The sequence below is a fragment of the Ceratotherium simum genome, chromosome 6 (genome assembly GCF_057802395.1).
Source record: "Ceratotherium simum simum isolate JZ-2026a chromosome 6, ASM5780239v1, whole genome shotgun sequence".
NCBI lineage: Eukaryota > Metazoa > Chordata > Mammalia > Perissodactyla > Rhinocerotidae > Ceratotherium > Ceratotherium simum.
In genome coordinates, this window is record NC_141905.1 from 58605945 (window position 1) to 58633558 (window position 27614).

General features: G+C 47.6%; 2 protein-coding genes across 4 annotated transcripts in view; one reads left to right on the forward strand and one right to left on the reverse strand.

Moving 5' to 3' along the window:
* Window positions 1-9161, forward strand: part of PI4K2A (phosphatidylinositol 4-kinase type 2 alpha) — a 30479-nt gene extending 21318 nt beyond the window's left edge. For both annotated transcript variants that reach the window (XM_004427917.3, XM_087432383.1), the window contains 4 exons: window positions 549-648; window positions 1406-1539; window positions 2273-2332; window positions 6443-9161. In XM_004427917.3, coding sequence (XP_004427974.1) covers window positions 549-648; window positions 1406-1539; window positions 2273-2332; window positions 6443-6604 — 456 coding nt within the window. In that variant the 3' untranslated portion in view covers window positions 6605-9161. The remainder of the gene's footprint in view (window positions 1-548; window positions 649-1405; window positions 1540-2272; window positions 2333-6442) is intronic.
* Window positions 9162-10160: 999 nt separating this feature from the next.
* On the reverse strand, window positions 10161-18283 carry AVPI1 (arginine vasopressin induced 1). 2 transcript variants are annotated; one of them, XM_014785630.2, is made up of 3 exons: window positions 18153-18283; window positions 11759-12055; window positions 10161-10786 (listed from the first exon to the last, which is right to left on the reverse strand). In XM_014785630.2, exons 2-3 carry the CDS (start codon window positions 12043-12045, stop codon window positions 10627-10629), a joined length of 447 nt encoding a protein of 148 aa, XP_014641116.1. In that variant the 5' UTR covers window positions 12046-12055; window positions 18153-18283; the 3' UTR covers window positions 10161-10626. The 2 variants fall into 2 exon arrangements, with proteins under 2 accessions (XP_014641116.1, XP_004427975.1); XM_004427918.3 differs by lacking the exon at window positions 18153-18283 and adding an exon at window positions 17790-18102.
* Between the last annotated feature and the right edge of the window lie 9331 nt (window positions 18284-27614).

Sequence of the window (27614 nt, forward strand, 5' to 3'; positions counted from 1 at the left end):
GTGACTGAGATGGGCTGTCACAGACAGCCTGCCCACTCTTTTTGCATTCGGCTTTCATCTTTTTCCTTTTCATGTAGCCGGGGAACAGACTCCCTGTGCAAGAGCAGCTAACTATTATCTTCCACGGTTCTTTTATCTCACTGGAAAATGTGGTCCCCGCCAGTGAAGTGGCATCTGAGTCAAGGACCTTGGCTGACTAATAATTGATTTTTCTTTCTTCTTTTCATACTCTCAGATTTTCACTGCCTTTCCCTAGGAGGAATGATTATAGTTATCTTTTGTTGTTGTCATGTCCCTTCTTACCAAGGACTGTGGCAACTGCTGGGGAAGTGCACCTTTCCTAAGATGAGAAAGGGACTCTAAGCACCTTGAACAAGCCAAGTCAGAGGTGCCATAAATGTGCTAAGTGCAGGTAACAATATGGAAATCAGTTCAGAGGTTGAATAAGGATTGGTGCCTGAGGAGGTTGAGATGGGATGCTTTGCTACTACTTTAAAGGGCCTTAGGCAGATGGGACCCTAAGTATTTAGTCTTTCCTTGCTCTTCAGGACACAGACTGGGTGGTGGTGAAGGAGCCTGTTATCAAGGTGGCTGCCATAGACAATGGGCTGGCTTTCCCCCTGAAGCATCCTGACTCCTGGAGAGCATGTAAGTCTCAAGACCACTGTGGTCTGGCTCTTTTCTTGCTCAGTCTCAGTCTTCTTGTCTGTGTAATGTAGATAATAATACCTCTATCACAGGATTGTTCTAAGAATTAATGAAATAGTGCAGCTCATGTGCTTTAGCACGATGGCTGGCACATAGCAACTACTCCGTATGTAAGCTATTACTATCATTTTTACCTTACATCATTCCCAGTAGAAGCATAGACTTGAGTTTTCTCATCTCCACTTTGCATTCTTCTTGTTCTTTCTATGGACTACTTGTCATAATTTATTTTATTTTTATCTCTAAATATCAGCTGCTATCAGTGTTCTATCTTCCTTGTTGACATCCTGGAAGCCAACTCCTGCCCCATTATAACTGAGAAACTTGTGGAACGAGGGGGTAGGAGTACAGGTAGGAGGTCACTAGCCCCTTTGCAGCACTAGTCTCTTTTCAGAAGGAGTGTCTCAATGCCTTAGTGACAAGTAATCGCTTCTAGATAGGCTTGCGTCTTGGAAGGCCATGTCATGTCTGAGAAAGAGCACAGGCTCTGGGATTAGGCAGACCTGGGTTTGAATCCTAGTTCCTCCACTTACTAACTGTAACCTTGAGGGTAAACAGCCCTTGTAACTTTTCTTTTCTGTTGTATATCAAGGAAGAGGGGTGTTCTGCCTTTTGCAGTGCTCTGATAGGTGGAGGACATAGATGGGCAGGGATTTTTTTCAACATCAGCTGTGCTTCTGCCCTTTCTTCTTTGCAGATCCTTTTTACTGGGCCTGGTTGCCCCAGGCAAAAGTCCCATTCTCTCAGGAGATCAAAGATCTGATTCTTCCAAAGATATCGGACCCTAATTTCGTCAAGGACTTGGAGGAGGACCTATATGAACTCTTCAAGGTTAGACCTGGGAACCTCAGCCTTATCCCCATAGAGAAGAAGGAATTCCTAATGGTTTTTCTAACTGGTCCTGATAAGAGCGGAGAGAGCATGGCCAACACCCTTCTGACTTGTGTTAGCCAAGGAAGAGCAAGATTCCCACATGTGAACATCAGGACCTAGTTTGGATTGGTTTGAAAAAAATTGGCAGCTCTGATGAATCCCACTGGTGTGTATCCTATGTGTCATGTGGCTGCAGTGTGTCTGCAGAGCTCTCATTCTCAAATGGAGCACTAGAGCCTGGCATTCTTTAGAGTAAATAAGGAGACTCAGGAAAAGACATGTTCTCTGTTTCCCCATCTGTGAAACAGGAAGTTCTTGGGGTGATAGTTGACTTCACTAAGCCTCATAAGCCTCTTGTAGGTTTTCTTTTTTTTTTTTTTTTTTTTTAAAGATTTTATTTATTTATTTTTTCCCCCCAAAGCCCCAGTAGATAGTTGTGTGTCATAGCTGCACATCCTTCTAGTTGCTGTATGTGGGACGCGGCCTCAGCATGGCCAGAGAAGCAGCGCGTCGGTGCGAGCCCGGGATCCGAACCCGGGTCGCCAGCAGTGGAGCGCGCTCACTTAACCACTAAGCCACGGGGCCAGCCCCTCTTGTAGGTTTTCTTTATTAGCAAGTTTCTAACGGGGAGGAAAATGGGTTCTTCTGAGGGATTCATGCAGAGTCCATCTCCTCTGCCCTTCTTTTGCAGAAAGATCCTGGTTTTGACAGGGGCCAGTTCCATAAGCAGATTGCTGTCATGCGGGGACAGGTAAGCCTGGGACATCCTCCTGGTGTCATCCCTTATATCTCTCTGGGAGGGTTATATGCTTAGGTTGAGTAATGTGTAAAGTTTGTATTTTACACTCTTTTCGGTCTGTGCCATACATATTTGAGACTCTGCCTTAACACATGGGAGAGGAAAGGTAGCCCTCCCCAATCTCCCGACTCTTCCATGGTATCCAGTGCTTGGTGAAGCACTTACTATGTGCTTATCTCTGTGCCAGTTGCTGGGTAGTTCATTGGTAAGCTTATCCAGTGGTCCCTGTCCTCAAGTTGGTCAGAGCGGGCCATATGCCTTGGTGGTTAAGAGCTAGGCTCTGGAGTCAGACTACTTCACCGCTTACAAGGTCTGTGGCCTTGGGCAATAGCCTCTGATTCCTTGTTTATAAAATGGGATAGCAATAATACTTTGCAGAGTTGGCATGAGAGAATGCACATCAAGTGCTTAGTAAAAACAATGTCTGGCACATGGTAAGCACACAGATATTGGCTATGGTTACGATTTTTGTTGTTATAGTTACAAGTCGTATTATTTCTTGTCTTTCCACTTCACCTTCAAAGAAAGCTAAGGAAATCCCCAGGGCATTGTTGATCCTCCAAAGCGTAGTCAAGAGTATGCATGAAAAATTGTTTAAAAACCCTGTGGGGCACTGACATTCTGCTTGTCACTTTGAAGTCTTCTTAAAGAGAGCTGGAATGGCCTAGCAGTTAAGGGCACAAGCTGTCGTCAGAGTGCCTGGGTTTGAATCCTGTCTCTGCCTTTTACTAGCTATGAGGTCTTGGACAAGTTACTTAATCTCTCCTTCCTTTAATTTCTCCATTTGTAACATAGGATTAATAACAGGAAGTACTTCATAGAGTTATTATGAGATAAATGATTTAAAACAGTTGGAGTAGTGCCTGGCATGTTGAAATACTCAATATGTGTTAGCTGTTTCGATTACGATTTTGTATACAGAAAAGTCAGCTTCTCACATCTTTAAAGGACAAGAAGGTCTTCCCAGTCATAATTATACATTTACCTCTTCTTACCAGTTAGCTAAAGGCTTCTTGTGAGAGCAACTCTTGAGCTTGCTGAGCCCATTTTTCGCTGGAAATGGGATAGGCAGGGGTTTTAAGAGCTGCAGTTATTATAGCTGCTTGAGTACCAGGTCTTCTAACATTTCCCAAGTAATGTAAGGGCCCAGTTAAGGAAGGGAAGATTTTTTGGAAACTTTAAAAGCCACATGATGTACTCTGGTATTATGGAACTCAGCATAAAGGAACAAACTTCTTCTCAAGCTTATGTAGGCTGTGCCTCTGTCCCTATTGTACTATCTTCTCTAATCCCTTCCCAGCTCTGTCCCTTGCCAGCACCATAGCAACCCTCCTCCCTTTATACCCAGTTAGGGTCATTATCGAGAGTGGTAAAAGGCGGGGGTGGGAGGTGGTTGGGAGAGTGCAATTTTGTCTTTCTCTCCATCTTGTGCTCCTAGTGTCTTTTGAGGGCCTTTTGGCATCTTGTACAACCTAGATTGCCTACCTCCGAACACCATACGGTTCCATGAGCATCCAGCTCCTCCCAGCATGGAGGTAGCCAATATATGTCACATCCTGACTTGCTTACCAGTCACACACCAAAGCAAAATGAACCTCTGCCCTACAGAAATCTGACATACCACAGGGGAAGGAGGTCACCAGCTTCTACCTACCAGAGCCGTAATCACAGAGTGGGCTGTACAGGGCCCTGAGCTGAAGGGGAAGAGTGAAGAACCCCCAGAGAGATGGAGTCGGGTGATAGAAGTTGTTACTCACCATAAAAGCTTCTAACCAGAAGATAGATAAAGAATGCAGGGTCTGAGAGAAAGCCTCTTTAAATAACATTTTCAAAGACAGTATTTATTTTTTAGTATTGTGTGCCTGCTATAAATTTTTCTTCAACTATTTTTTTTTTTTTGGTGAGGAAGATTAGCCCTGAGCCAACATCAGTTGCCATTCCTCTTTTTGCTGAGGAAGATTGGCCCGGGGCTAACATCCATGCCCATCTTCCTCTACTTTGTATGTGGGACACCACCACAGCATGGCTTGATAAGCACACAGGTTGGTGCCCAGGATCCAAACCTGTGAACCCCAGGCCGCCGAAGTGGAGTGCGCGAACCTAACCACTATGCCACCGGGCCGGCCCCTCTTTAACTTTTTAACTTGAAAAATTTCAGACCTCAGTCAAGTTGAAAGAGTGGGATCTTCTCCTAGATTTACCAGTTGTTACATTGAGTTAACCTCATTTGCTTTATCTCATCTATGTCTATGTAATTTCTCTCTATATCTGTATAGTTTGTCTCTCTCCCTAGATATATAGATAGATAAAATTTTTTTTTTTGCCAAATCTTTTGAAAGTAACTTGTAGACAATTTGACATTCTACCCCAAATACCTCAGCATTCATAAGAGGTGGCTTCTAACCCAAAGAACCAAAAGAAGCACAGGAAGCCCCAACCAGGGCACCTTTAAAATCCTCTTTCTGTTAAGTTGAGTGGTCGACTGCACATTCCACTGCAATTCCATTTGAACCTCCTTTTAGTTCTCTACCCTGATCTTGTACACAAGCCTCTTAGACACAGCATAGGATGTGGACAAGTACCAAAATAATTAAGTAGAAAAGGAATTAATTACTGGAAGGATCCAGTTCTGACTTCTGCCTTCTATTCCAGGTGAATCTCGGCCTCTTTATGGGCAACATTTGTGGGCCAAGGATATTTGTGGCTTGAGGGCTGTGTGTCTGTGTGATTTCAGGGTGCAGCCTAGCTTACCCTCTCATGTGTCTGTGGTCTGGCCGTGAAAATCTTGAACATCTAGTGGTTTAAAGAAGGCTATCCTAGGACAACTTCAGCTTTTGTACTATCCTACCAGAAAAGATAAATGGTGGTGATTCTAATTTTGACAAAGGGGAGAAAATGTGTCCCCATGGACACATATCTGAAATATCTGTAAAATACAGACAAAAGTTGGTAAGGAGCTAATGCAGTGCGGTATCCTGGATGGAACAGAAGAACAGTACTGGAAAAGCTAATGAAATCCGAATTAAGTCTGGAGTTTGGGTAATAGTAATGTTCCAATGTTAATTTCCTAGTTTTGGCAAATATACCATACCATGGTTATGTAAGTTGTTAAAATTAGGAGTAACTGGGTAAATGGTATACAGGAACTCTCTGTACTATCTTTGCAACTTTTCCGTAAATCTAAAATTATTCCGAAGCAAAAATTTTATTTAAGAAAAAAGATGACGAAGAGACAGCATTGGAGGGAGAATCCAACTGAAATGTTCGCTTTTTTTAATACATGGTCTTTGTAGGAAAATCAGAAAATAAGCATAAACAACAGTAAACAAAAAAATCAGCTGTAATTCGGTGACCCAGAGATAACCATTGCCAATTGCCAGGCTTTCTTTCTCCGCAAATAGGAAGATAGAATTTTAGAAAATAAAGGTGGGGTCACATTATAATACTACTGGTTCCTTATCTCTTTTCTTTTCTATCTAACAACATTGTGATCAGCTTTCCATACCAATAAAATATATATTTTTAATTGCTCATTTCTTATCCCTTAATATTAACTGATCCCATACTCTTGGGCATCTATATAATTTTCACTGTTATAAACAATACTGCACTGTATTGGTTGAAACTAAGTGTTCTGTGCCTATCCATGATTGTTGCCTTAGTCCTTAAAAATGAAATTGCTGAGTCAGAGGGCCTGTTCACTGTTAAGCCTTTATTGTCCACTGGCCTTTCTGAAAGACTGTCCCATGATCCAGCCCCACAGCCATGTCTCAGAACTCTCCCAACTCTGAGTTGTCGTCGTCTTCTGTATCTTTACTAACAGGAAGGGCAAAAAATGGGAGGTACTTATTTTAATTTGTATTTTTTAAATGACTAGAGAGGTTTCCATTTTCTGTTTATTACCCATTTATATTCCTGCTTTTGTGCATAGCCTATTTGTACGATTTTCCATTGGTGGGTGGTTTATTTTTTATTGATCTATAGGAGCACTCTATCTGCCAGTACTCCCTTCAGAGTCAGACCCAGGCCTTTCCCTCGCTGATCTCATTTTTCCCCTTGCAGATCCTAAATCTGAGCCAGGCCCTGAAAGACAACAAGAGTCCCCTGCACCTCGTCCAGATGCCGCCTGTGATTGTCGAGACGGCCCGTTCCCACCAGCGGTCCGCTAGCGATTCCTACACACAGAGCTTTCAGAGTCGGAAGCCCTTCTTTTCGTGGTGGTAGCCTGAGAGGCAGACAAAGGCATATTGTCTGAGACTTGGGCTGGGAGGAAGCCTGGGGAGTGGGTTGCAGGAAAAGCCAGAGAAGCCAGTGGAGAACAGTGCCCTTAAGAGCTCTCCCTGTCTGCTCATCACCCCACTCAGGGCTTTCCCAAGCACAGGGAGAAGCACAATCAGAGGGACAGTCAGTGCTGTTGGGGCACTTCTGAGTGCTGGAACTCCATGCAAGTAGTTCAGATGCCAGGAAAGGAGCATCTCCCTTCCAACGTCTCCTGGGGACAGGCTGGGAAATTCCCCTCCCTCCCTGACACCCTGCTCTGTTTCAATTCTTCATTATATTCTGCATCAGAAAAGCAAACAAACAACAAAAACAAATTTAAATACTAGTGGCGAACACAGGCAGAATCCCAGATCCTCTCATGTCAGAAACCTCTAATCCAGGGCCGTCCTGGTCGCGCAAGCGGTTAAGTGCACGCGCTCTGCTGCGGCGGCCCGGGGTTTGCCAGTTCGGATCCCGGGCGCACACCGACGCACTGCTTGGCAAGCCATGCTGTGGCGGCGTCCCATATAAAGTGGAGGAAGATGGGCACGGATGTTAGCCCAGGGCCAATCTTCCTCAGCAAAAAAAAAAAAAAAAAAAGGATTGGCAGATGTTAGCACAGGGCTGATCTTCCTCACAAAAAAAAAAAAGAAAAAGAAACCTCTAATTCAGACCTGTATTTGCATGGTCCAAACAGTCAGGTGCCTCGCAGTTCCTTACTCCCATGGACCAAGGCAGCTGGGTGACTCACAGTGCTGGGACAGACAGAAGTCACACCTACTTTGGGTTTTTGCCAAGTCTCCTTCCCCTCCCACCAGTGTGGTAGGCTGGCTGAGAGCCTGCAAACGCAATTCTCGTGGCAGGATACTTGTGTTCTAGACCTCTCCGCATATGATCGCATCGGCTCCTCTCTCTGCCCTGCTAGGGACCCGCCTCTCTGGTGCAGGCCTGCTGCTTGCCTGTCGCTCAGACAAGGCAGGAGGGAGGAAGTTGACTCCCCCGCAGGTAAAAGTGATCCACACGGCCCAGGTGTATGCTGGGAGCTGTAACTGGTCTATGGGTAAACTTATTCCAGCCTTGCTTCCTGAGTCCTTGGCCCTAGCCAAAGGTGAGAAACTCTGCCAGTCCTCTGATTTGTTTCTGTTGTTTTAGATACTTTTTCTCAACTCTTTTGACTTAGCGGTTCAGTTCTGGGTTCTGGGGGTGGGTCTCAGCTCATAAGAGGACAGGATATTAGGTCCTTAGACTTCTTTTTATGCTACCCTGCTGCTTGGTGGAGGTGACAGGACTTGTATTCTGCCTCCTAACTGGCAGCTTCCCTTTGCTCCCTGACTTCTTGTTCTAGGCCACTTGTTCCATGGCTTCTTGAGAAAGGTGGGGCCCAAAGGAGAGAGGCCTTCAAACTGTCCCCCAATGCCTGCCCAGCTCAGTGTGCATCTTCCTGCTTCCATGTCTCTCTTCCCTCAGCTGTCCCCCTTGCCGGGTGTCCGAGCCCTTTCTACACCAAAGCAAAGAACGGCCTCAGGAGGGAGTAAGGAGGGTGCCTTCTGTGGCTACAGGGCAGCCCTATGCTACTGGACACTTCAGGTTGCTGGCACCCTGCGATTGGTCAGTCAGCCTTGGGAAGAAACTATTTTGAAAATTTGAAACACAACCAAAGAAAGGGAGCAAAGACTATGGCTGTGTGCCCTCTGCTTGCCCAGCTCCTGCCATCCAGGAGGCGGAGTGGAGATGTGCAGCCCTCTCATGAGCTGGGCCAGGCTGGTCACCTTCCATTCCAGCCCCCAGGAGCCGGCTTGTCCTGGGCTTCCACAGCTGACAGGAAGAGTCGCTGGGAGCTGGAGATGCGTGCCCTCTGGATGAAGGCACAGCTCCCCCGCTGGCCCCAACTCTGACAATCCCATTCAGCTGAACTGGACTCTGGCCTTGGGGGGCCATGTTTGTGAGGATGCCTGCCCCTAGACTGCAGGAGCAGCAGGGCTCCCGGAGGTCAGAAGGGGACCCAGGTGTGTTTAGCTTTCCATAGACATCTTTACTCAAGTATGTTGATAAATCTCCCCACCTGGGTGTCAAGAGAAGCTAAGCAGTCTCAAGAGGAGCGTGGTTGCTTCCCCTAGCCAAGCAGATCTGCACATTGCCCTCGTCCAGACCAGCTCTGTGCTCAGAAGGAAGTTGGGTCCAACAGAAGAGGGAGCTGGTCCCAGTCCTGGAAGGCAAACGAGTGCGGGCCGTTCTTTCCTGGCCTAGCTCCGTTCTCCTTGAAGCCTGTACTCAGGTTGCCTTGAATGTGGTCTTTGGGAGAGCCAGGGGCCCAGAGTGCCAGGGCCGGTTTCTGGGTGGCACTCACAGAATGGCCCGGCCCTCTGCCAGCCATAGGCCCTGTCCCCCGGTGTCAGGGAGTAGAGGCTGGGCTGGAGAGTGCTGCTGCCTCTGTATTGTTCTTCTAATGCACTGTAGAAATTGTATGTAATGTATTTAAATCAATGCAAATGTATGAATAACAAGTCCAGTTCTGACCTTTTTTGTCTAGTTTTCTTTGAAGACAAGGTAGAATGCGATTTTAAGGACACAGAACCCTGTTTCCATGGAGTTGCTGAGATACGGCTCCTGAGTCTGTATTCCTCTAGCAGAGGAAAACACAGGTCCTCATTTCCAGCGTCCCAATGCTCTGAAAACCAAAAGTATTTTCATAACTCATTGACCCCAAAATCTGACCTGAACTTACAGTGATGTGAAGCTATTTGTAATCATCATGTGTCCCTCTAAGTGTGCATATTTGTTGCAGAAATATTAATATTTTGTTATGAGATGTTCCTCTACTAGGAATTATACAGTATTTGCACTGACTACTTCCCAAAAGCCGAAAAAATTTTGAATTCCAAAATCCTCTAGCCCCAAGGATTGGGATAAGGAGTGTGAACCAGCTTCTCTTCTTGGCCACGAGAGGGCAGCCCTGCTCTGTGTGTGCATCACTGCCCCCTGGGAGCCCTTTGAACACTGGCTCCTTTAAGTGATGGATAAGCAAGCGGGTAGGATGGGTGGGGTGGGGAGCAAAGCCAGAAGAGTAGTCAAAAATCCTCACCTCAAGTGTTTTCAGGCTACAGGAAACTTTGGATGATGCGGGGAGCTCAAGATGGTTGGTCCAGCTGTTGACCCACCTCAGGATGGCTGGCCCATAGGGCTGAAGAGGCCAGCTGAGGAACTGGCACCCACTACTTTGACTGCAGACCCACTGCCCACCATGCAGGGCTGACCATAATAGCCTTCTCCCTGCTAGAGCTGGCCAGAGGCCAAGAAGCCTCTCACCTCGCCTGTGGATCAGGACTGCCTACAGTTGCTTCCATCTCCCATCTGACAGACTTTGGAAAAGGAGGCTTTGGCAAAGGGGTTCTACAGGATAGGGAGTGAGAAAGCAAAGGAGGCCAGCCTTCTTTTCTCCTTGGGAATGCCCCTTCCCTGCAATGAGCCCAACACCTCACCCCCTGGCTCCAGAGTATCCATTTCCAGGTCCTTCCCTTCTGTGACGCACTCACACAGTTCTTGTTGCAATTGTTTTTATTTTGCTACTTAAACCACAGTTTCTTTGTGCTGGCCTGGCAGGGGTGTGGGACAGGCTGCTAGACCACAGGTTACATAGTAGCAGGGGGCTTAGGAGCAGGAGTGGTGAGATGTAGTCTGAGTGCCTGTCACTCGACTCCTAGGGGAATATCATGCAGCCCGGGTATAGTGTCAGGTGGGGAAGGGCCAAGGCAGGAACATCACCATTTCTCCTCATTCTGGGGACGAACGGGTCCCACATAGTGTAGAGTTCAGTGGACGCCTCCAGTCCTGTTCTGATTTGAGCAGGCCAGTGGCAGCAGTCTTTCGTTAACCCGTGTGGGGCTGTCTGCCTTAGTCTCTCTCCCTTCTTCCCCTCCCCCAGGTCTTTTGGCAAAAGTCCCTATGATTCCTGGGGAAGATACTGCTGTTCCAGCCCCTTCTCTGGATCAGTGTCTGATCTGATGGAGGTAGCTTGTGGTGCCTGGCTTCCTCCAGTTCCGTCGGATCCGGGTACTTGTCCTCCTAGAGTTCAGATACTGATCACCGGAAGCCATCTCCGTGGCACTGCTCTGTGGGTCAGCCAGTGGAGCTTGGGGCTCTGGGATTCTGCAGGGAACAAGTGTGTGATAGGACAACATCAACAGGAAGGACAGAATGGGGACTACAGAGATTTTGGTCATAGTGAACTATTAAAACACTGGGGCAGAAGGAGACCAGGGCTCTGGTCTCGTCTCTGCTCTCTGAGAGAGCTATGTGACTTGGCAAAGCTTTCTGATTTCTCTTCTGTAAAGAGAGTTAGACGAGATCAGAGTGTGTGACACTCAACATTTCTCCATCTTCCTCATCCTGTACTCACAGCAGACATCATTCATCAGTCATGACATGAGACTGGAGGAACCAAGTGTCCTCAGCAAGGTGTTTTAAGCAGGGATTACTAATCAATTGGAGTTACTATGAGCAGTGACGCTGATTTGCTACCCCTGGACCTGATGATCTCAGAGGCCTGTTGAGGTCTAATTGTGGGCCCAGAGAAGGCAGCCGGAGGAATGGAGCCCAGAGTGTAGCCAGCAGTGGCTGGTTTAGGCCATGTGGTTCAGCTCCTTCTCGGGCTCACTGTTCCTGGCTGTCAGGGACCTAAGCAAAGAGGGGGGTGACTAGGGAAAGTTTAAAGTTTCTCAACAATTTTTAACCCTTGATGCCTCTACAGTACTCTCCTGTGCTATATTCTCTGTAATCCCACAGCCAGGATTTTAACCAGGCTTACTTTTGAATGGTACCTGTTCTACAACAGGTAAAATTTTTTCTTTTCCCAAACAATAGTCTGTCCCACCTGGCTGCAAAATGAAGTGGCACTGAAAGGCCGCAGGCACCTCCTCCCAGGGGAGTTCACAGGGTCATATATGACTGCAGAAGTAACAGCCATCTTTTAAGTGCCAACCACGTGGTAGGCAGTGTGTAGACCTTACAACAACCCCAATGGTAGGAACTTTACAGTAGCTCCAGGTCACACAGCCAGAAAGTGGTGGAACAGGCATCATTGTGCTCTTCTTCCCTCAGCCCTTCAGTCCTGGAACCTACCTGAGCCGGCTGCAGTGGTGTAGTGAGAGGCCCAGGGGTTTCTGCCTTGGGGGCCTCTTCCTACGCAGCCTCCTCAAGGCCTCCGCCACACGGTGGTCCCCCGCACACTCCCAGATGATCTGTGCCCGTTCCTCGGCCAGTTGGTCCCCACTGCGCTGAAACAGGCCCTGGATCTGCAGCAGCTCGGCGTCCTGGAAGATGTTGGCTGAGGCCTGCTTGCGGCCCCGTGCCTCAGTCGGGGCCTGCCAAGGGGGCGGTTCACTCACCACAGAGGCTGGGGTGCCCATCCTGGGTGCTCTGAGGAAGGAAAGCATGGAGAGACATCAGCTCAGCAGGCCCTTTCCAAACCTGGGGGTCCTGACTAAAGCAAGGACTTCCAGTGTTTCTGTTCTCTAGGAGCCAAAGTGGAGTAAGTCTTGACTTAAAATCACTAATTTCCAGGGCACCTTGGGGAAATAATACTGATAATGATAGCCAAACTTCATTATAAAGTCCTTATGTGTCGGACACATGTATTATCTCACTGAAGAGTCACAGCAGCCTGTGAGGTAAGAATTGTTTATCCCCACTTTACAGATGAAGAATATGACTCAGAGAGGTTAAATGACTTTCCTGCAGTCACAAAGCCTGTCTATGTGCAGAGCCGGGAGGAGCACCCAGGTCTGTCTGGCTCTAAAGTGCGTGCAGACCCCAGGATACCCAGGTCCTCATGACAACACAGATGCTGAAATGTGTGGAGCACTTAGCACGCATCCAGCACTGCTGTGAGAGCTGTATTCACGTAACATCACTGAAATGGGAGCATAAGAGCCCTGTGAGGGAGGTACTTTTATCCTCATTCCACAGATGAGGAAACTCAGGAGCAGAATCCAGATCTCTCTGATGCTGAGGCCCAGCTCTGGAGCTCAGAAGTAAGCGAGGAGTTGTGGGGTTGGGCTACGCAGGTTGGAATCCCACTTCTGGCCCCCTCCGCCACTCACTGGCTGGTTGACCCGCCACGCCTCAGCTGCTTCCTGCGTAAACGTAACAGCTGTACTAGGACCTACGTCACAGAGTTGCCGTGAGGACTGAGTGAGGACACAGAAGCGTTAAGAACAGTGCTCCATGTTCTACTGCTCTGCTTTTCCATCTATGAAATGGAGAAGAGTCATCCCACCTCCTATTTTCAAGACCCTGGGGTGAACCAAGTCCATGTGACAGTAAGAAACACACAGTATAAAACAGGCCAATCAGATCTAACCACAGTTCAAAGGACCACAGAGAGAAAGGTAGGGCAGAATAGGCTACAGGGTTAGAATATACTATCATGGCCAGAGGCTGAAATCGGTGAGAAAGTTCAGTAAAAGTTAGGCTCGTGTCGATGTCCCCCCATCATATCCAGGAAATGAAAATTAAATTATCTTCCTTGGTTCTAGATAGTTCATTTTGAATAATAAAAGCATAAGAGGCTCACCCACCTTGTCCTTGTCTCCAGTACAGCCTGAAAAATCTATGGGATTGGAAAACAGACCGGAGACAAGTAAGACTAAGGAGTTTGGCATTACACAGAACTGGGTTTGAATCCCAGCTCTGCCACCTTCCTAGCTGTGACCTTACGCAAGTTGCTCAACCTTTCTGAGCCTGTTTGTTTAACTGTAAAATGGGGCTAATAACCACTTCTCAGGATTGTTGTAAAGATTAAATGAGTCTGGTGTGGTATCAGGTACCCAATAAGAGCTAAATAAATGCAAATGCCCCTCTTTTTGGCCTTCTTGACTTTCGTACTTAGGTCAGGGGTGTGATGTGGACCCTCCTTTTCCTCCAAACAGTCTGGCCTGAGCCAGCGGAGGGCCTGTTGTGCTCCCTCACCCCTCACAGCCCCAGGCCCAATGGGGAAGGTCTGGTTGCTAGGCCAGACCTCATTCCACAGCTAGCTACAGAGACATCTGTCAACCAGTGACCGGCTTAGCGGGAAATAAAAGTTAAAATATATTTAAATAAAAAATGAACATGCTCATTGTAAAAAACGCAAATAGAGCAGAATCTTATCAATAAAAGCATTCCCGGTTTCCTATCCTCAGCCCACTTGCGGAAGTAACCCTCACTCTCACCTGCCTTTTGTTTTCCTGAGAGTCTGAGCCCTCTCCATCCCATTCAGACTCCCCAGATATGAGTGTCCCTCCCTTGCCCTCACCTCAGTAGCCACCCTCCTTATTCCAGTAATGTCCACACTCACCCTGTCCCAGTTTCTAGGCCTTCTATCATAAGAACCCCCCTCTCTTTTCAGAAGATTTAGTAACTAAAATAAACCTGCAGAAGACTTGCAGATAAATCAACTTCATAAAAATTGTGCTTTTTATCTGGAAAATGGCAATTTTAAAATCATCCTCTCCTTAGGCACTCTTATGGGAATCCAGTTAAAACCTAATATGTGTGGTAATTAAACCCCCAGAGCTGGGGGTTGGTGTGGTGGCGTAGCGGTTAAGTTCACACACTCCACTTTGGCGGCCCTGAGTTCACACATTCAAATCCCAGGTGCAGACCTACACACCACTCATCAAGCCATGCTGTGGCAGTGTCCCACATACAAAGTAGAGGAAGATGGGCACAGATGTTAGCTCAGGGCCAATCTTCCTCGCAAAACAAAAACAGAGCTGGATGATATAAACATACTGTGACCAGAAAACAACAGTCACCAAGTCACACTTTCAGGCAGATAAAGAGAAATAAAAGCTAACTATGGGGCATTTATTCTGTATCAGGCAATATGCATGATATCACTTCATCCTCAAAACAATTCTAGGAATAGGCACTCTTAGCCTCATCCCAGTTCACAGAGGGGCAAAGGGAAGCTGAGACACAGATGTAAGGACCAGCGGCCCAGCCAAGGCCAGAACCTGGTCTAAGTGACTGCATGCAGCCTGTGCTCTTTAACTAGAGTTGCCTTCATAGCCAAGCAGCTCAAAGCACGTTCCTTCCCAGCATTTCTGTGAGGAGTGCTTCACTATTCCCACCTAACTCACAAAGGGGGAAACCCGCCAATAGACAGAGAAGAACAATGAATTATCCCACACTCAGGCAGGGTGGGGTTGTGGAATTTATTTTAATCTTCTCCCTAGCGTCAGGGCTATGTACTAGGTGCCAGGCTGCCCCAGTTTTGAACCCATGGCACTCTGAAGAGGAAGACCCCCGGCTTCCACAAAAGAAATCTGGAACTGCAACCCAGCCCAGTGCACAGAGCACTGGCTTATGAGTCAGAAGAGTGGGTTCGAGCGCTAGTTCTGCCACTCAGGCACTTTACATTGCCTCTGTGTGCCTCTGTTTCCCTCTTACACCTGTAAGAAGAACCGGTTGATGCTGATGGTCTCTGAGGGTGTGTGCCACTGTTGAGAGTCAATGATTCCATGATAAGACTAGGTCTGTACGGTAGCAAGGATGGGTTTGCTTGTCTGCCAGGGCCTAGGACAGGTCTGGCTATAAAAAGATGCCAGGAAACTCCCCAACCAGTAGCTCCCCTTCTCTTCAATCTTCCCTGGAGGCCAGACCCTTTTGCTGCAGTGGGCTGTGGGGTTAGGGTCTGGTAGAAGACAGAGAACTCACTGCTCTAAAGCACTGTAGTGACCTAGGCTGGCTATAGCCAAGCCTGGGGCAGACTCCTAGGCTGGTGTGGGTGGTGGGAGAAGGGTAATGTCCCTTCTCTCAGACCAGGCAATCTCACCCTCCCTTCAGAGAGGATGGCAACAGGATCAGGCAGCAGCAGCTGCCTCAGGGAGGAAATGGCTTGGAGCCTGACTTCCCAGATAGTCCCAGCCACCTCTGCCAGGGCTGCAAGGCCCTGCCTCCAGCCTCCAGCCACCGAGTTACAAACAGTAAGTTACAAAACACACCAACAGGAAACCATCTGGGAGAGTCTGAGCCTCCAGCCTCAACCTTACCCTCCATGAACCTCAGGGAGCCCTTGGCACCTCCAGATTTTGAGGCCCCTCACTCTTAGCTCTGCCTGTCACCTTGGGATTCAGACAACAGCGTGAGGCTGGGAATAAAAATAGGCAGACTTCAGGAAGGATTAGATGGTATACTTTGGGCAAACTCAATCAGAACACTTTTATTATCAGAGGAAACTTTTCCTGTCTCATTCAATGTGTTCAATAGGTACTTTCCCCCTAATTTCCTGGACAAGACCTGAATCCAGAAAAGTCAGCGTATACTTGGAACAATGGTACTTTTTAAAACTTGAAAATGAAACCATGGGGCTATTAAAAGACTACAAATGGATCTTTCATTTCAGAGCAGACATAAAAGTAGATAAGTGTGGGTCTGTGAACAAATGAGTAAAGACTAATTGCAAAATACTTCAATTTGACACTAAGGTAAAAATGAACCCCCAAAGTAAATACTAAACGTTGAAAATGACAAAGTTCAACTTGTTGTGAAGCAGGCAATAAACAAACCGTAGATCTCTAAGAAAGAAATATATTTAAAAAGTGTCTCACCATGCAATGAGTTTACAATATATAAATATGGTGCACAACTGAACAGTCTTTGTGATATACAAAGCTCTGTTCAGACAGCCATCCTCGCTGTGGTCTCAGGGAGGCGCAGGTAACCACGAGAGGCAGAACACACGTGTGAGCTGGGCGGCAACTGGTTCCTCACTTGGCTCACCCCCTTCTGATACCCCTGGTGATAATCTGTAACTGAAGGCCGAGGCCTCTTGGAAAAGGAACAGGGGGCTCTGGCCCAAGGCCCAAATCAACACTTGTGGCCCTGGCCTTTGGCATGCACAGACATGCCACTGGAAAGCAGCCAAAATGTGTGGCTCCTCAATTGGGAAGCCTAGTCCAAATGGCCGCGTGGACCCTCCCACCCCGCAGGGCCTAGCCTCAGCCAGGCATGCCCGAGAGAACTGGACACACGCTGGCCTCCAAATCTGTGCCCCAAGAGGTGGAGAAAGGAACTGGGCCCTTTCTCCAGACCAATTCTCAGATATGACCTGGAAATAAATTGCTACTAAATCTAGGAATAACTCTTTTCAAGAGCTCAAGAACCCTGAATTCTGGCTGGGCCACGGATAACTGGGTGACCTTGGCAAGCCTTAGTGTTCCCCTGCCTCAGTTTGCTCATCATCAAATTGGTGAGAATATATAACCCTGAAGGGAATAAGGCAGATAAAGTACATGAAAGCAGCCACCCCAGTATTTTACATCATGAATGAAGGACGTAAGGGAAAGGCTGTTTAACTACCAGGGAGGGGGCCTGCCCAGTGGCGTAGTGGTTAAGTTCACGTGCTCTGCTTCAGCAGCCGGGGGTTCACAGGTTCAGATTCCAGGCGCGGACTTACACACTGCTCATCAAGCCATGCTGTGGCAAGTGTCCTACATATAAAGTAGAGGAAGATGGGTATGGATGTTAGCCCAGGGCCAATCTTCCTCAGCAAAAAGAGGATTGGCAACAGATGTTAGCTCAGGGCTAATCTTCCTCACCAAAAAAAAAAAAAAAAACCACCAGGGACTAGAGTCATTGTCATTTTCATCATCACCACAGTCATGAAACTCCCTCAGAAGAGGCCTTCATTCTTGGGAGAAGAGGGCGAAGGGACATGGATTCATCTGTGGACTTTTAAATCATAGCTGCCATTGAGGGTGTCAAGTGCAGATCAGCACTTTCAGACAGGTAATCTCTTTAATCCTCACAACACCCCTATGAGGAGGCACTATCGTTATACCCATTTTACAGATGAGAAAGCTGAGGTCAGAAAGGTTAAGTTACTTGCCCAGAGTCACACAGGCGGTAGGTGATGAGGTTGGGATTTGAAGCCAGGTAGTCTGACCCCAGCACCCACGCTCTCAACCACAGTTATTTTTGTTCCTGCCAGATGGCTGGCGAGGTCTTCAGGGGAAAGAAGGACCCGGGAGGTTCTGAAACCTCTCAGAGCCTGCTATCTGCTTCTGCGGGTTATGGAAGGTGCAGGGATGGAAAGTCAGGTCTCCCAAGCCAGCCTCTGTGGCCTCGGCACTCCACGGCCCCGCGCGGAGTTACAGCGATTACTCACCACGCTGAAGGGCAGCGCCGACAGACCTCAAATCGGGATGGGGCAAGCTAAGATGCGCCCACCCCAACCCCTTCCACGGCCTTTCGAAAGGGCGGGCGCAGCTCTGGGCTTCCTGCTGCGAGGGTGCTCACAAGGACCAGGCGGCGTTCCCCGACAAGACGGGAGCTTGGGAGGGGGTATCTTGGCCGAGGTCACACAGCAACATCCCCAGCACGGGTCGGCCCCCGGGGCTCAGACGTGGCTGCTTCGCAGAGCGACGGGCCCTAAGTGGACCTGGGGCTTCGGGTCCCTGCGGGACCCCCGCTCTGACGGCCTGCCCGCCCGCTCCCACTGCAGCGCGAGCCGGGCCGCCGACCTACGTACCTGGCTGCCCAAGGCGGGCCACCTCGGTCACAGCCGCGGCTCCCCGGAGAAAGCGCTCCAGCCCCGGAACAGCCAATCCCCCGCCGAGCCTTGGTGCGAGCTCCAGGGCGAGCCTTCCAAAATCGAACTCGGAGACTCGGTGGGCCAATCAGCGGCGGCAGAGGGGCGAGGGGCGTGGCCCTGCTCCGCCGCGTCCCCTCCGCGGGCCTCGAAACCCGAGTGCGAAGATTCCCCCGGTCCAATCAGCGGCGGAGCAGCGGCGAGGGGCGTGTCCGCCCCGGCCCCTTCCCTCCGCCCCCGGCCGCTGTCGCGCCGCGCCCGGAGGCGCCCCCCTCATTGACGTCAGTCCCCAGGGAGAACGCGGTTTTGCTGGCGCGGGAGCGGGGCGGGGCCGCATTCCTGCCCCAGGGTGCGGCGGCGGCTGGCCCTGCAGGGTACACGTGACAGATGCCCCCTCCCCTGGGCCAGTGCGCGCCGTGCTGAGTTCCTTGCAACGTGTGGCCCTCAGCAAATAGATCTACATCTCCTACTCACCTCCCAGACCATTTATCTTCTGACTCCAGCTTTGAGGGAGAGGAAAGGACAGTCAGTGCTGTAGTCAGACCTTGGACTTCAAAGCCGGGATGTCGTGGTTTCGAATCTCGGATCAGCTGTGCAAGCTTGAGCCAGTTCCCTAAGTGAGACTGTATTAAAAAGGTTTTATTCATTCATTTGACAGTGGTCCATTAGGGACCTACCTGTCCGAGTTCCTTGACAGGCAGTGAACAGAAGAAACCTATGAACCCTTGCCCTGGGGGAGTTTACAGCCTAGTAAGGGAGGCAAACTTTAAAAAGCCTGAAACATTTAGTTGTGATTACACTTGTGATCAACGTTACAGCTTTAGGTAAGAGGGTGAAATGGAAGAACTCATTTTACCCTCTGGTAGGTCCTGGAAGGTGGAGAAAGTAACATTTAAGCTGAGATATGGAGGAGTTGAAGTTGGTCAAATGAAGAGGAGTGGGTCTGGGAAGAGAGTTTAAGGAAGAGGAAATTGCATGTGCTAAGGCCCAGAGGTAGCTTGACTCAGGAAAACTTGAAATGAGGCCTGGAATAAGGCAAGGAAGGCAGAGAGTGGTGGGGAAGCGGAAGGCAGGCAGCAAAGGAGCTTCCATTTGATCCTCTGAGGGGAATAGCATTATATGTATTTATCTAATAGACTTTTTATAGCACTTACTGTGTGCCAATACTGTCAGTCAGCACTTTACAAATATTAGCTCATTTCTTTCTCACGACAAATTTGTGGTTTTGTGGTTTTTTTTTTTTTTTTTTGGTGAGGAAGATCAGCCCTGAGCTAACATCCACGCCAATCCTCCTCTTTTTGCAGAGGAAGACTGGCCCTGAGCTAACATCCATGCCCATCTTCCTCCACTTTATGTGGGAGGCTGGCACAGCAAGGCCTGACAAGGGGTGTGTCAGTGCGTGCCCGGGATCCTAACTGGGGCCGCCAGCAACAGAGGGCGCGCACTTAACCACTACGCCAGGGGGCCGGCCCCACAAATTTGTGTTTTCAGAAGGTCATTCTGGAACTTGGGTTGGAGAGAGCAGAAGTGGATGCAGGATGTCCAGTAGGCTCTTGATAAAGGCTTTTTTACTTCATTGGAAATTAGGAGTTATTTGTGCACTGGTTTAAAAACGGTCAGCAAGGACACCTGGGTATATGCAGTTAGGTCTCCCTGACTTCTTTTTCACTTTAAAACTGACTTTCATAGTTAAAATTTAAGTTTGATTTCTCTTTTGTAAAAGTTCCAAAAGGAAAGAGTAAGAGCCAGCACACTGGGATTTGTGAGTCCCTTTCTGGAAGGTGGGGGGGATGTTTGGGAGCTGTTCTTCCTCATCCCACAGTCTCCAGTTCCTCTCTCTGTCCTGCGCAAAAACAACATCAGCTGTGGTGACAGATGGAAATTAGACTTTTCGTGGTGAACAGGATGCAGTCTATACAGAAGCCGAAATATAATGATATGAACCTGAAATTTACACAATGTTATAAACCAATGTGACCTCAATAAAAAAAAAACACACAAAAACAACATCAGCAAGTCCTTTGCTGTAGTTAAAAGGGTTTTAACAGGGGTTTCTCCTTGCTTTTCCTGAAGCCCTGGGGAAATATTGAAAAGAACAAAGAAATCAGCAATATTCGTCTCCAATAGAATCTATCTCCAATAGATCTTTCAGCTAATTTCTTGGCTGAGGAGTGGACTATGCAGATTCTTAAACCAGGAGGCCGGGCTTCTGAACTAGGGGCTCCCTCCACCCCATTCTCAGCAATAGGAAGGCCAAACTCTTGGCACATCAGTGCTTGGAGAGCCTAGGAATTCTGATGCCATGAGCTAGATGGGTATGCCAGGGGAGGAATTGGGAACTTGTGGCTTCTGGGTCAGATGTGACTAAGGCTGGGTGGAGAATATCTGGTGTCTCCACACATTTTTGCAGGCATATGACTGTATGCTTACTGTGCAATGGAACCATTTCTATTGTTACAGCTTTATGATTCAATATTTCTGACGAGAAGATGGGGCACTTCCACAGTTGTGTGGGCCATACAAGAATGGGGAATCTGGGATCTACAGAATACATCTAGGATCCACCCCCCCGCAACAGGGCCCTGTTTAGAGAAGATCGACTCTGGGGAATGGAGCCCTGGTGTAAGTCAGGACAGGACTTGGTTTTACCAGGTATCAGATTAAGGCAAGGCCAGTGAGGAACACTCCTTGGATACAATACTTAAGGGGGCACCAAAAAACTCAGCAATCAAGATAAATATTTTAATATTTTTAAAAATCAAAATTAATGCAAAACATCCATGGTGAGCAAAATAACAACATTTAAAATAAAGACAAGTTGTTTGTTTTATGACGTTGTGTCATTTTGCAACAGGAACAGTCATTTCCAATCAGCCCAGGGTTCCCAGGCAGGTCGCCATTGCATCCTATGCCAGTTGGCTTTATGAGGGTTGACAAGAGTGTGTGACCAGATTGGGCAACACAGGGCTTTATGTATGGTCATGTTTTTTGACTGTAGGACTTTTAGTCACTTTTTCCATTTGGTTCAAAGTATGGAAGGATATTTTTGATAAGTGCCTATAGGGGCACATATTTTTCCTTTTGCCTCAGGCTCGACGACGTGCTAGTTTTTAGGGGAGTACAGTCTAGGACAGTGGTTCTAGCTGTTCAACCCTAGGCAAATGCTTAAACTGTCTGCTTCTCTGTTTTCTCACCTATAAAATGGGGATAATCATACCCACCTCCCGGCGTTGCTGTGAGGATGAAGCGAGGTGCTTCATTTATTAAGTGCATTAAGCATGGCGCTTAATATAAACCTTGCTGCAGATGCTAAACCGGCACTTGACTCCTTCCCTCTCTGTCCTGCAGGGACAGTTACAATGGTCCCCCAGTGGGGCTGAGACTTGTTTCCATGGGTTTGTTGTTGCCATCTGTCCTGTTCCGGGGAGAGCAGAGAGAACTTTCACACTCAGCTGACAAGCAACAATGTGACTCAGGAGTCAACTCTGTTTTCTTGGTAAACGATTCTAATTATTCTAAACTTTTTAAAAAACATCTTTCTGCTTAAAACATTATACAAGGCAACTTACTACAGCCCTCTTCTCTGAATTTACAATCTGAGTAGGCTGAAAATGGCAAACTTCTACAGGCAAATTATACATTATAGAAACACCAAAAAACAAAACAAAACGCACCATTCGTATAGATTAGAATTAAATGTCAGTATTATATTAGTCTACTCAGGCTGCCATAACAAAATACCGTAGACTGGGCGGCTTAACAACAAAAATTTATTTTCTCACAGTTCTGGAGGCGGAGAAGTCCAAGATCAAGGTGCCAGCCGATTTCAATTCTGGCGAGAGCTCTGGCTTGCAGACAGCTACCTGCTCGCTGTGTCCTCACCTGGTGGAGAGAGAAAGAGCGAGCTCTCCCGTTTCTCTTCTTATAGGGACACTAATCCCATCAGATCAGGGCTCCACTCTTATGGACACTCTCATTTCATCTTAATTACTTCCTTACTCCAAATATAGTCACCTTGGAGGTTAGAGCTCCAACATATGAATTTTGGGGCACACAATTCAGTCCACAGCAAGTATGAACTCATGGTTTGTTTTTTTAAGATTTTATTTTATTTATTTATTTTCCCCCCAAAGCCCCAGTAGATAGTTGTATGTCATAGCTGCACATCCTTCTAGTTGCTGTATGTGGGACGCGGCCTCAGCATGGCCAGAGAAGCGGTGTGTCGGTGCGCGCCCGGGATCCGAACCCGGGCCGCCAGCAGCGGAGCGTGCGCACTTAACCGCTAAGCCACGGGGCCAGCCCTGAACTCATGGTTTTTAATATATAGATAAGTAGATATAGAAATAAACATAGCTATAAATGTATGCATATGTTTATATGTGTATGTGTACATGTATACATGTGCGTATACACACAAACACACACAATCCCCAGCTGTGTCTGCTGAAAGAGCCTAGAGGCAATGAGACCCCAAAAGAAATGAGCACATTTAGCACGCAGACATTGATTTCTCAACACCATTCTCCACAAAAGGAACCACAGCTCCTTGGAGAAATGATTGATTCTACCACTGGGGTAAGAAAGTTCAAGACAATCCTAGAACATCTTGTGCCGGAAATAGGAAGTACCGAATGATGGAGACATGTCAACAGGACTAGGAGTCAGTTTATAAGGGCTCCTATTAGCCAAATGGGGAGCATCGAAATAAAATATGACAGTAACAGATAATAACCCAATGAGTAAAATAAGAATAAATAAGTCCATAAGTAATGTAAATAAATAAAAAAGTAAACAGAGAAGAAGAGAAAGGCCTTTCTTATAGTAGAAGGCCAACTAATAAATGTAGAAGGAATGATGCACTTAGAAAATTATTGGTGGTGACTAAAATGGCCTTGTGGCCAATTATAAAAACAAAGACTATACTAGTTTTGCATATTTTCTCTCTGTTTGTTATATATACATAGTGTTTTTGTACATACTAACCTTTTTCTTTTTCTCTCTCTTCCCGTTTTTATTTTATATGTAAGTTGTTGCAAGTTAATGTTACAATTCAGTCTTTAGGTAAGAGAATATCCTATGGGACTAGGACAAAATCTGAGAAGTATTTAATATAGACTGTTGGGACTGTATACCTCCTCATATTGGAGAGAGGGTGAGACCTTCGCTTGTGAGAAAGCTAGCTGTATCTCATGAGGTGGAAATACGGAGTTGTTTCATTGTTGTATGGAAGTCCAAATGTCCATAGAAGCTTGTATATGGAAGTTGAGTCTCCGAAGAAGTGGACTATGCCAGTTATCTCTATGATAAGGGAGCAGAGACCTATAAATATTTCTCGTTTTCCATCTGGCACAATGCCTAGCTCTGTCAGTAGAGGGAGCTGGCAAGACGCTGTAGGAGGAAGGGGTTTCTTTCCTTGGTCCTCGTGTGTCCTCTCGCCAGGCTCCTGCAGCTTGTGAGGCTTCTCCAGTGTCCACTTCTGGAGCACATGTGGCTTCTGAGGCGCCAGGTCCTGCAGTGTGGGCTCCTGCAGTGTGGGCGGCATCTTTAGCTCCTGGGTCCTACAGCCGCCAGCAACACACAGTGGCTAGCAGCTTCCCTTGCCACCCCGGTGGGTGGCTTTGCATTAAGTTTTGAGGTGCGTGCAACAGCTCCCTTTGAATGATTCCCTCCAGTATCCCAGATGGCTGATTTCTGGCAAGTTCTATAAGCGCAGCCCCTTAGTGACTTCTTTGCCATCCTCTGAGCCACAGTCATGTCCTCTCTAATGAGGTGGAATCTTGGCGCTGGTGGGAGGGAGGGGAAGAGAGCTCTTCTTGGGGGTCTATGTCAACCCTAGGGGCAGTGGCTGCTCCTTATATCTTCTTTTCCTGTATCTTTTCGAGTTCTCTTTAGCTTCTTCTTAGCCAATCCCTCAGCACTCCAACCCCCTTTTATAGTAAGTAGTTCCTTATAGTGAAGTTTCCCTGTTCAAATTACTGTGTGGTTTCTGTCTCCTAAATGGACTCTGACTGATACAGTGGAGAATGACAAGGCTGGTACAGTAGGTGGATGAAGAAGGAGGAGGAACCTCAAGTGAGAGCAGGTTTTTGTCTTGCAATCCAGTGATATATTGAGAACCAGTGAGCTGGGCATCCACGCTCTTTTAGAAAACACTGTTGATAATAAAGCTGACACATATTGAGCTCTAAGCACTTTACATCTTATTTAATCTGTACAACAGCCCTCTGAGATAGTAATCCTTATTAATCATTATGCCAATGAAGGACATGAGGCTATAAAACTTGCAGGATGTCATATGTGGTCCAGGTGCTACATAACAACCCGCCCAGAACTTCACGGCATTAAACAACCATCTATTATGCTCATAGATTCTGTGGGTTAGGATGTTTCAAAGTGTACTCAGGTTTTGGTTTTATCCAGGAATAATGAGGCCAACAGATCAGGAGATGGCTGCCATTGAAAAGATAATTTCTTACAATTCCCAAGAGGACAGGGCCTGCCCGCCACACAGGGCCACATGGGGAAGCACCAGGTCAGTCAGGAAGCAGAAGGAGCAAGAGAAAAGCGTGGGCATGAACTTTGGTTGTAGCTTTTGTGGGAAGGAAGGGGTGAAGCAAAGCAAGCAGGCTAGGCAGGTTTAGGATTGGCTAGTTTGAATAACTCCAGCAGGCTCTGGGGCATAGGGACTGTCTCTGGTTGTCTGGCACCTGACCCTGGGATAATTAGGGCAGAGGAATATTGCCTCCTGGGATGTAAGAGCCAAAACTGAGTATGGGCTCCAGATTGGTTGGTTCGCCATGTCAAAGGCGAGCTTGCCGGCAAGTTGTCTGCTATCTCTGAGAATTAGCTGACCCTGGGAGGGGCAGTCCCTGCCTGGATCTGCAAATGTCAAAACATCATAAAATACAGAAAATAAAAAGCATGAATGATACACAGGAATTCAGATGGAGCGCTGTGGGAGTGGCTTGTCTCTGATCCACAATGTCAGAACTCGGTTCAAATCTGTTTAAGTTAGTTCAAGTAAAGAAGTGGGGAGAGGGGCTACTGTACAGTAACAGTGAGTTCACAGAAATGAAGTCCAGCTGAGCAACCCAGAGCAAGTCATAGGCAGCTGTTCTGTCTCTCATTATCTCTTATCTCTGCATAACTGCCTGTGATGGTTATTTTTATGCGTCAACTTGACAAGGCAATGGGGTGCCCAGACGTGTGGTTAAACATTCTTCCGGGTTTGTCTGTGAGGATGTTTTTGGATGAGATTAACATCTGAATTGGTGGATTGAGTAAAGCAGATTGCCTTCTCGAATGTGGGTGGGCCTCATCCAATCAGTTGAAGGCCTGAATAGAACAAAAGGGCTGACCTTCATACTGCCTAACTTATTGGGCTGGGACATTGGTTTTTTCCTGTCTTTGGAGTCAAACTGAAACATCAGCTCTTCCTAGGTCTGGAGCCTGCGAGCCTTCAGACTAAACTACACCATCAACTCTCCTGGATCTGTAGCTTGCTGCCTGCAGATCTTGGGATGTGTCATCCTCCATAACTGCATGAGCCAATTTCTTATAATAAATCTCTATCTGTCTGTCTATCTATCTATCTATCATCTATCTATCCTGTTTCTCTGGAGAACCCAGACTAATACATTACCCCTTTCTCTTCTCTACAGACCAGCTTCCTCTGCCAACTCAGAATTTCTACTGCTCCCAAATTTGCCTCGTGCCCTGGCTTTGGTTACTCTGGCACTAGCTCCATTCAGGAATGACCATTCAGGCAAATTCCAGGAGAAAGAATCTGATAGGCCCAGCTTCACTGAGAAGTGGAGTAGGGGAGAGTGGGGCAGGCCCTACAGTGTAAATATACCATCTATATGTAGAGCCACCACTCTCACAGGGGATGCAGGCAGGCGGAGAAGGCTGCCCTGGGAGAGGCAGGCCAGCCTCCCAAAGCATTTCACCTCCACTGAAGATTGTTGTTGCTTCTCTTGATCCCTGAATGCCATGATGTCGGCTACTGTGACATCTTCCAATGGGTCAAGGAAAGGTCTTCTTGAGACTCTAGTGGCTTCTGTGACCTTTGATCTCTTTGGGCCACGGCAGCAATGTCCTACTCTACCTGTCTAGTTTGGGGGTAGTTTCTTGGCAGCAGAGAGAAAAACGGTGTTGGGGATAATCTCCACGATTCACCCCATCCTTAAGAGGCCCCAGTGGTGATGGGATGTTGGAGACTCTAGTGGTGGTAGAGGGGAGACCACATTTGCTTTTGCTGTGTGGCTTGAGTGGGTAATGCCTACTAAAGAGTCTTCTGTGGGACTGGACCTAAGGGGCAAGTTCAAAGTTAAAGTAGATTCAGGGAATCTAAGGCAGCTGTAGTGTTCTAGTGGTCTGGAAATCTAAATTTAGTTCCTAGCTTAACCTGTCTGAATCTCATTTTCCTCGACAGTCAAGTGGAGATAATGAAATTACCTGTCTCACAAGGTTGCGAGGGCTAAGGAGGTGATGCAGGTTGAACACTCACCACAGAGCAACATCTGATGGGGACCCGCTGCCAACTCCAGCCCAGCCCTTGGGGTCCACTCCTCCTGCTTTAAAGGTCTACTCATGGGTGGGGTGGGAGTTAGGGGGGCAAACCCCCCTTCCTGTGGGCCCTGCTGCATAGCAGGGTGAGTAATGGAAACAGCATACACAGTCCGACTCCCCAAGTGCAGATCGCGGGGCCTGTAACGTCCACACCCACTCTTAGGGCTCTTGCCTGGCCCCCTACCCACTGACCATCTCCACAAAATTGGGACCATTCTCTTTGCTGCCACTCAGGGGCAGTCCTCTGATGTCTTGCCTCCTCCCAGACCAAGGCTGAAATCCTAGATATATGCAGTGATTAAAAGCCTGCGTTTGGAAATCAAATATTTGAATTTCATTCTCCACCACCTATGTGACATAGGAAAAGTCCTATAACCTCCCTGTGCCTCAGTTTCCTCGTTTTAAAGCAGAGGTGGTTTTTTTAAAGATTTTTATTTATTTATTTTTTTCCCCCAAAGCCCCAGTAGATAGTTGTATGTCATAGTTGCACATCCTTCTAGTTGCTGTATGTGGGACACAGCCTCAGCATGGCCGGAGAAGCGGTGTGTTGATGCGCGCCCGGGATCTGAACCCGGGCTGCCAGCAGCGGAGTGTGCGCACTTAACCACTAAGCCACGGGGCCGGCCCAAAGCAGAGGTGGTTTTGATAGCCCCTACCTCACAGGGCTGTTGTGGGAAGTGAGACAAGTGTGGACGGTACTGGTGCCTGGCATATGGTGAGTGTTCTGGAAATGTTAGGTATCACTACTGAGCCACTTCCCCTTTATCCAAGGCTGACCGGCAGAGTGGTAGGGATTGACTTAATCCATCCTGGCTCAGAGTGCCCATCCTC

Bases quoted from the DNA above. Each gene is read 5' to 3' on its own strand.
- AVPI1 (XM_014785630.2), bottom strand. From the start codon at position 12,045: ATGGGCACCCCAGCCTCTGTGGTGAGTGAACCGCCCCCTTGGCAGGCC. The intron at 10,787-11,758 runs GTAGGTTCCAGG...TGTTCCCTGCAG, and splicing joins CACCACTGCAGCCGGCTCAG to AATCCCAGAGCCCCAAGCTC.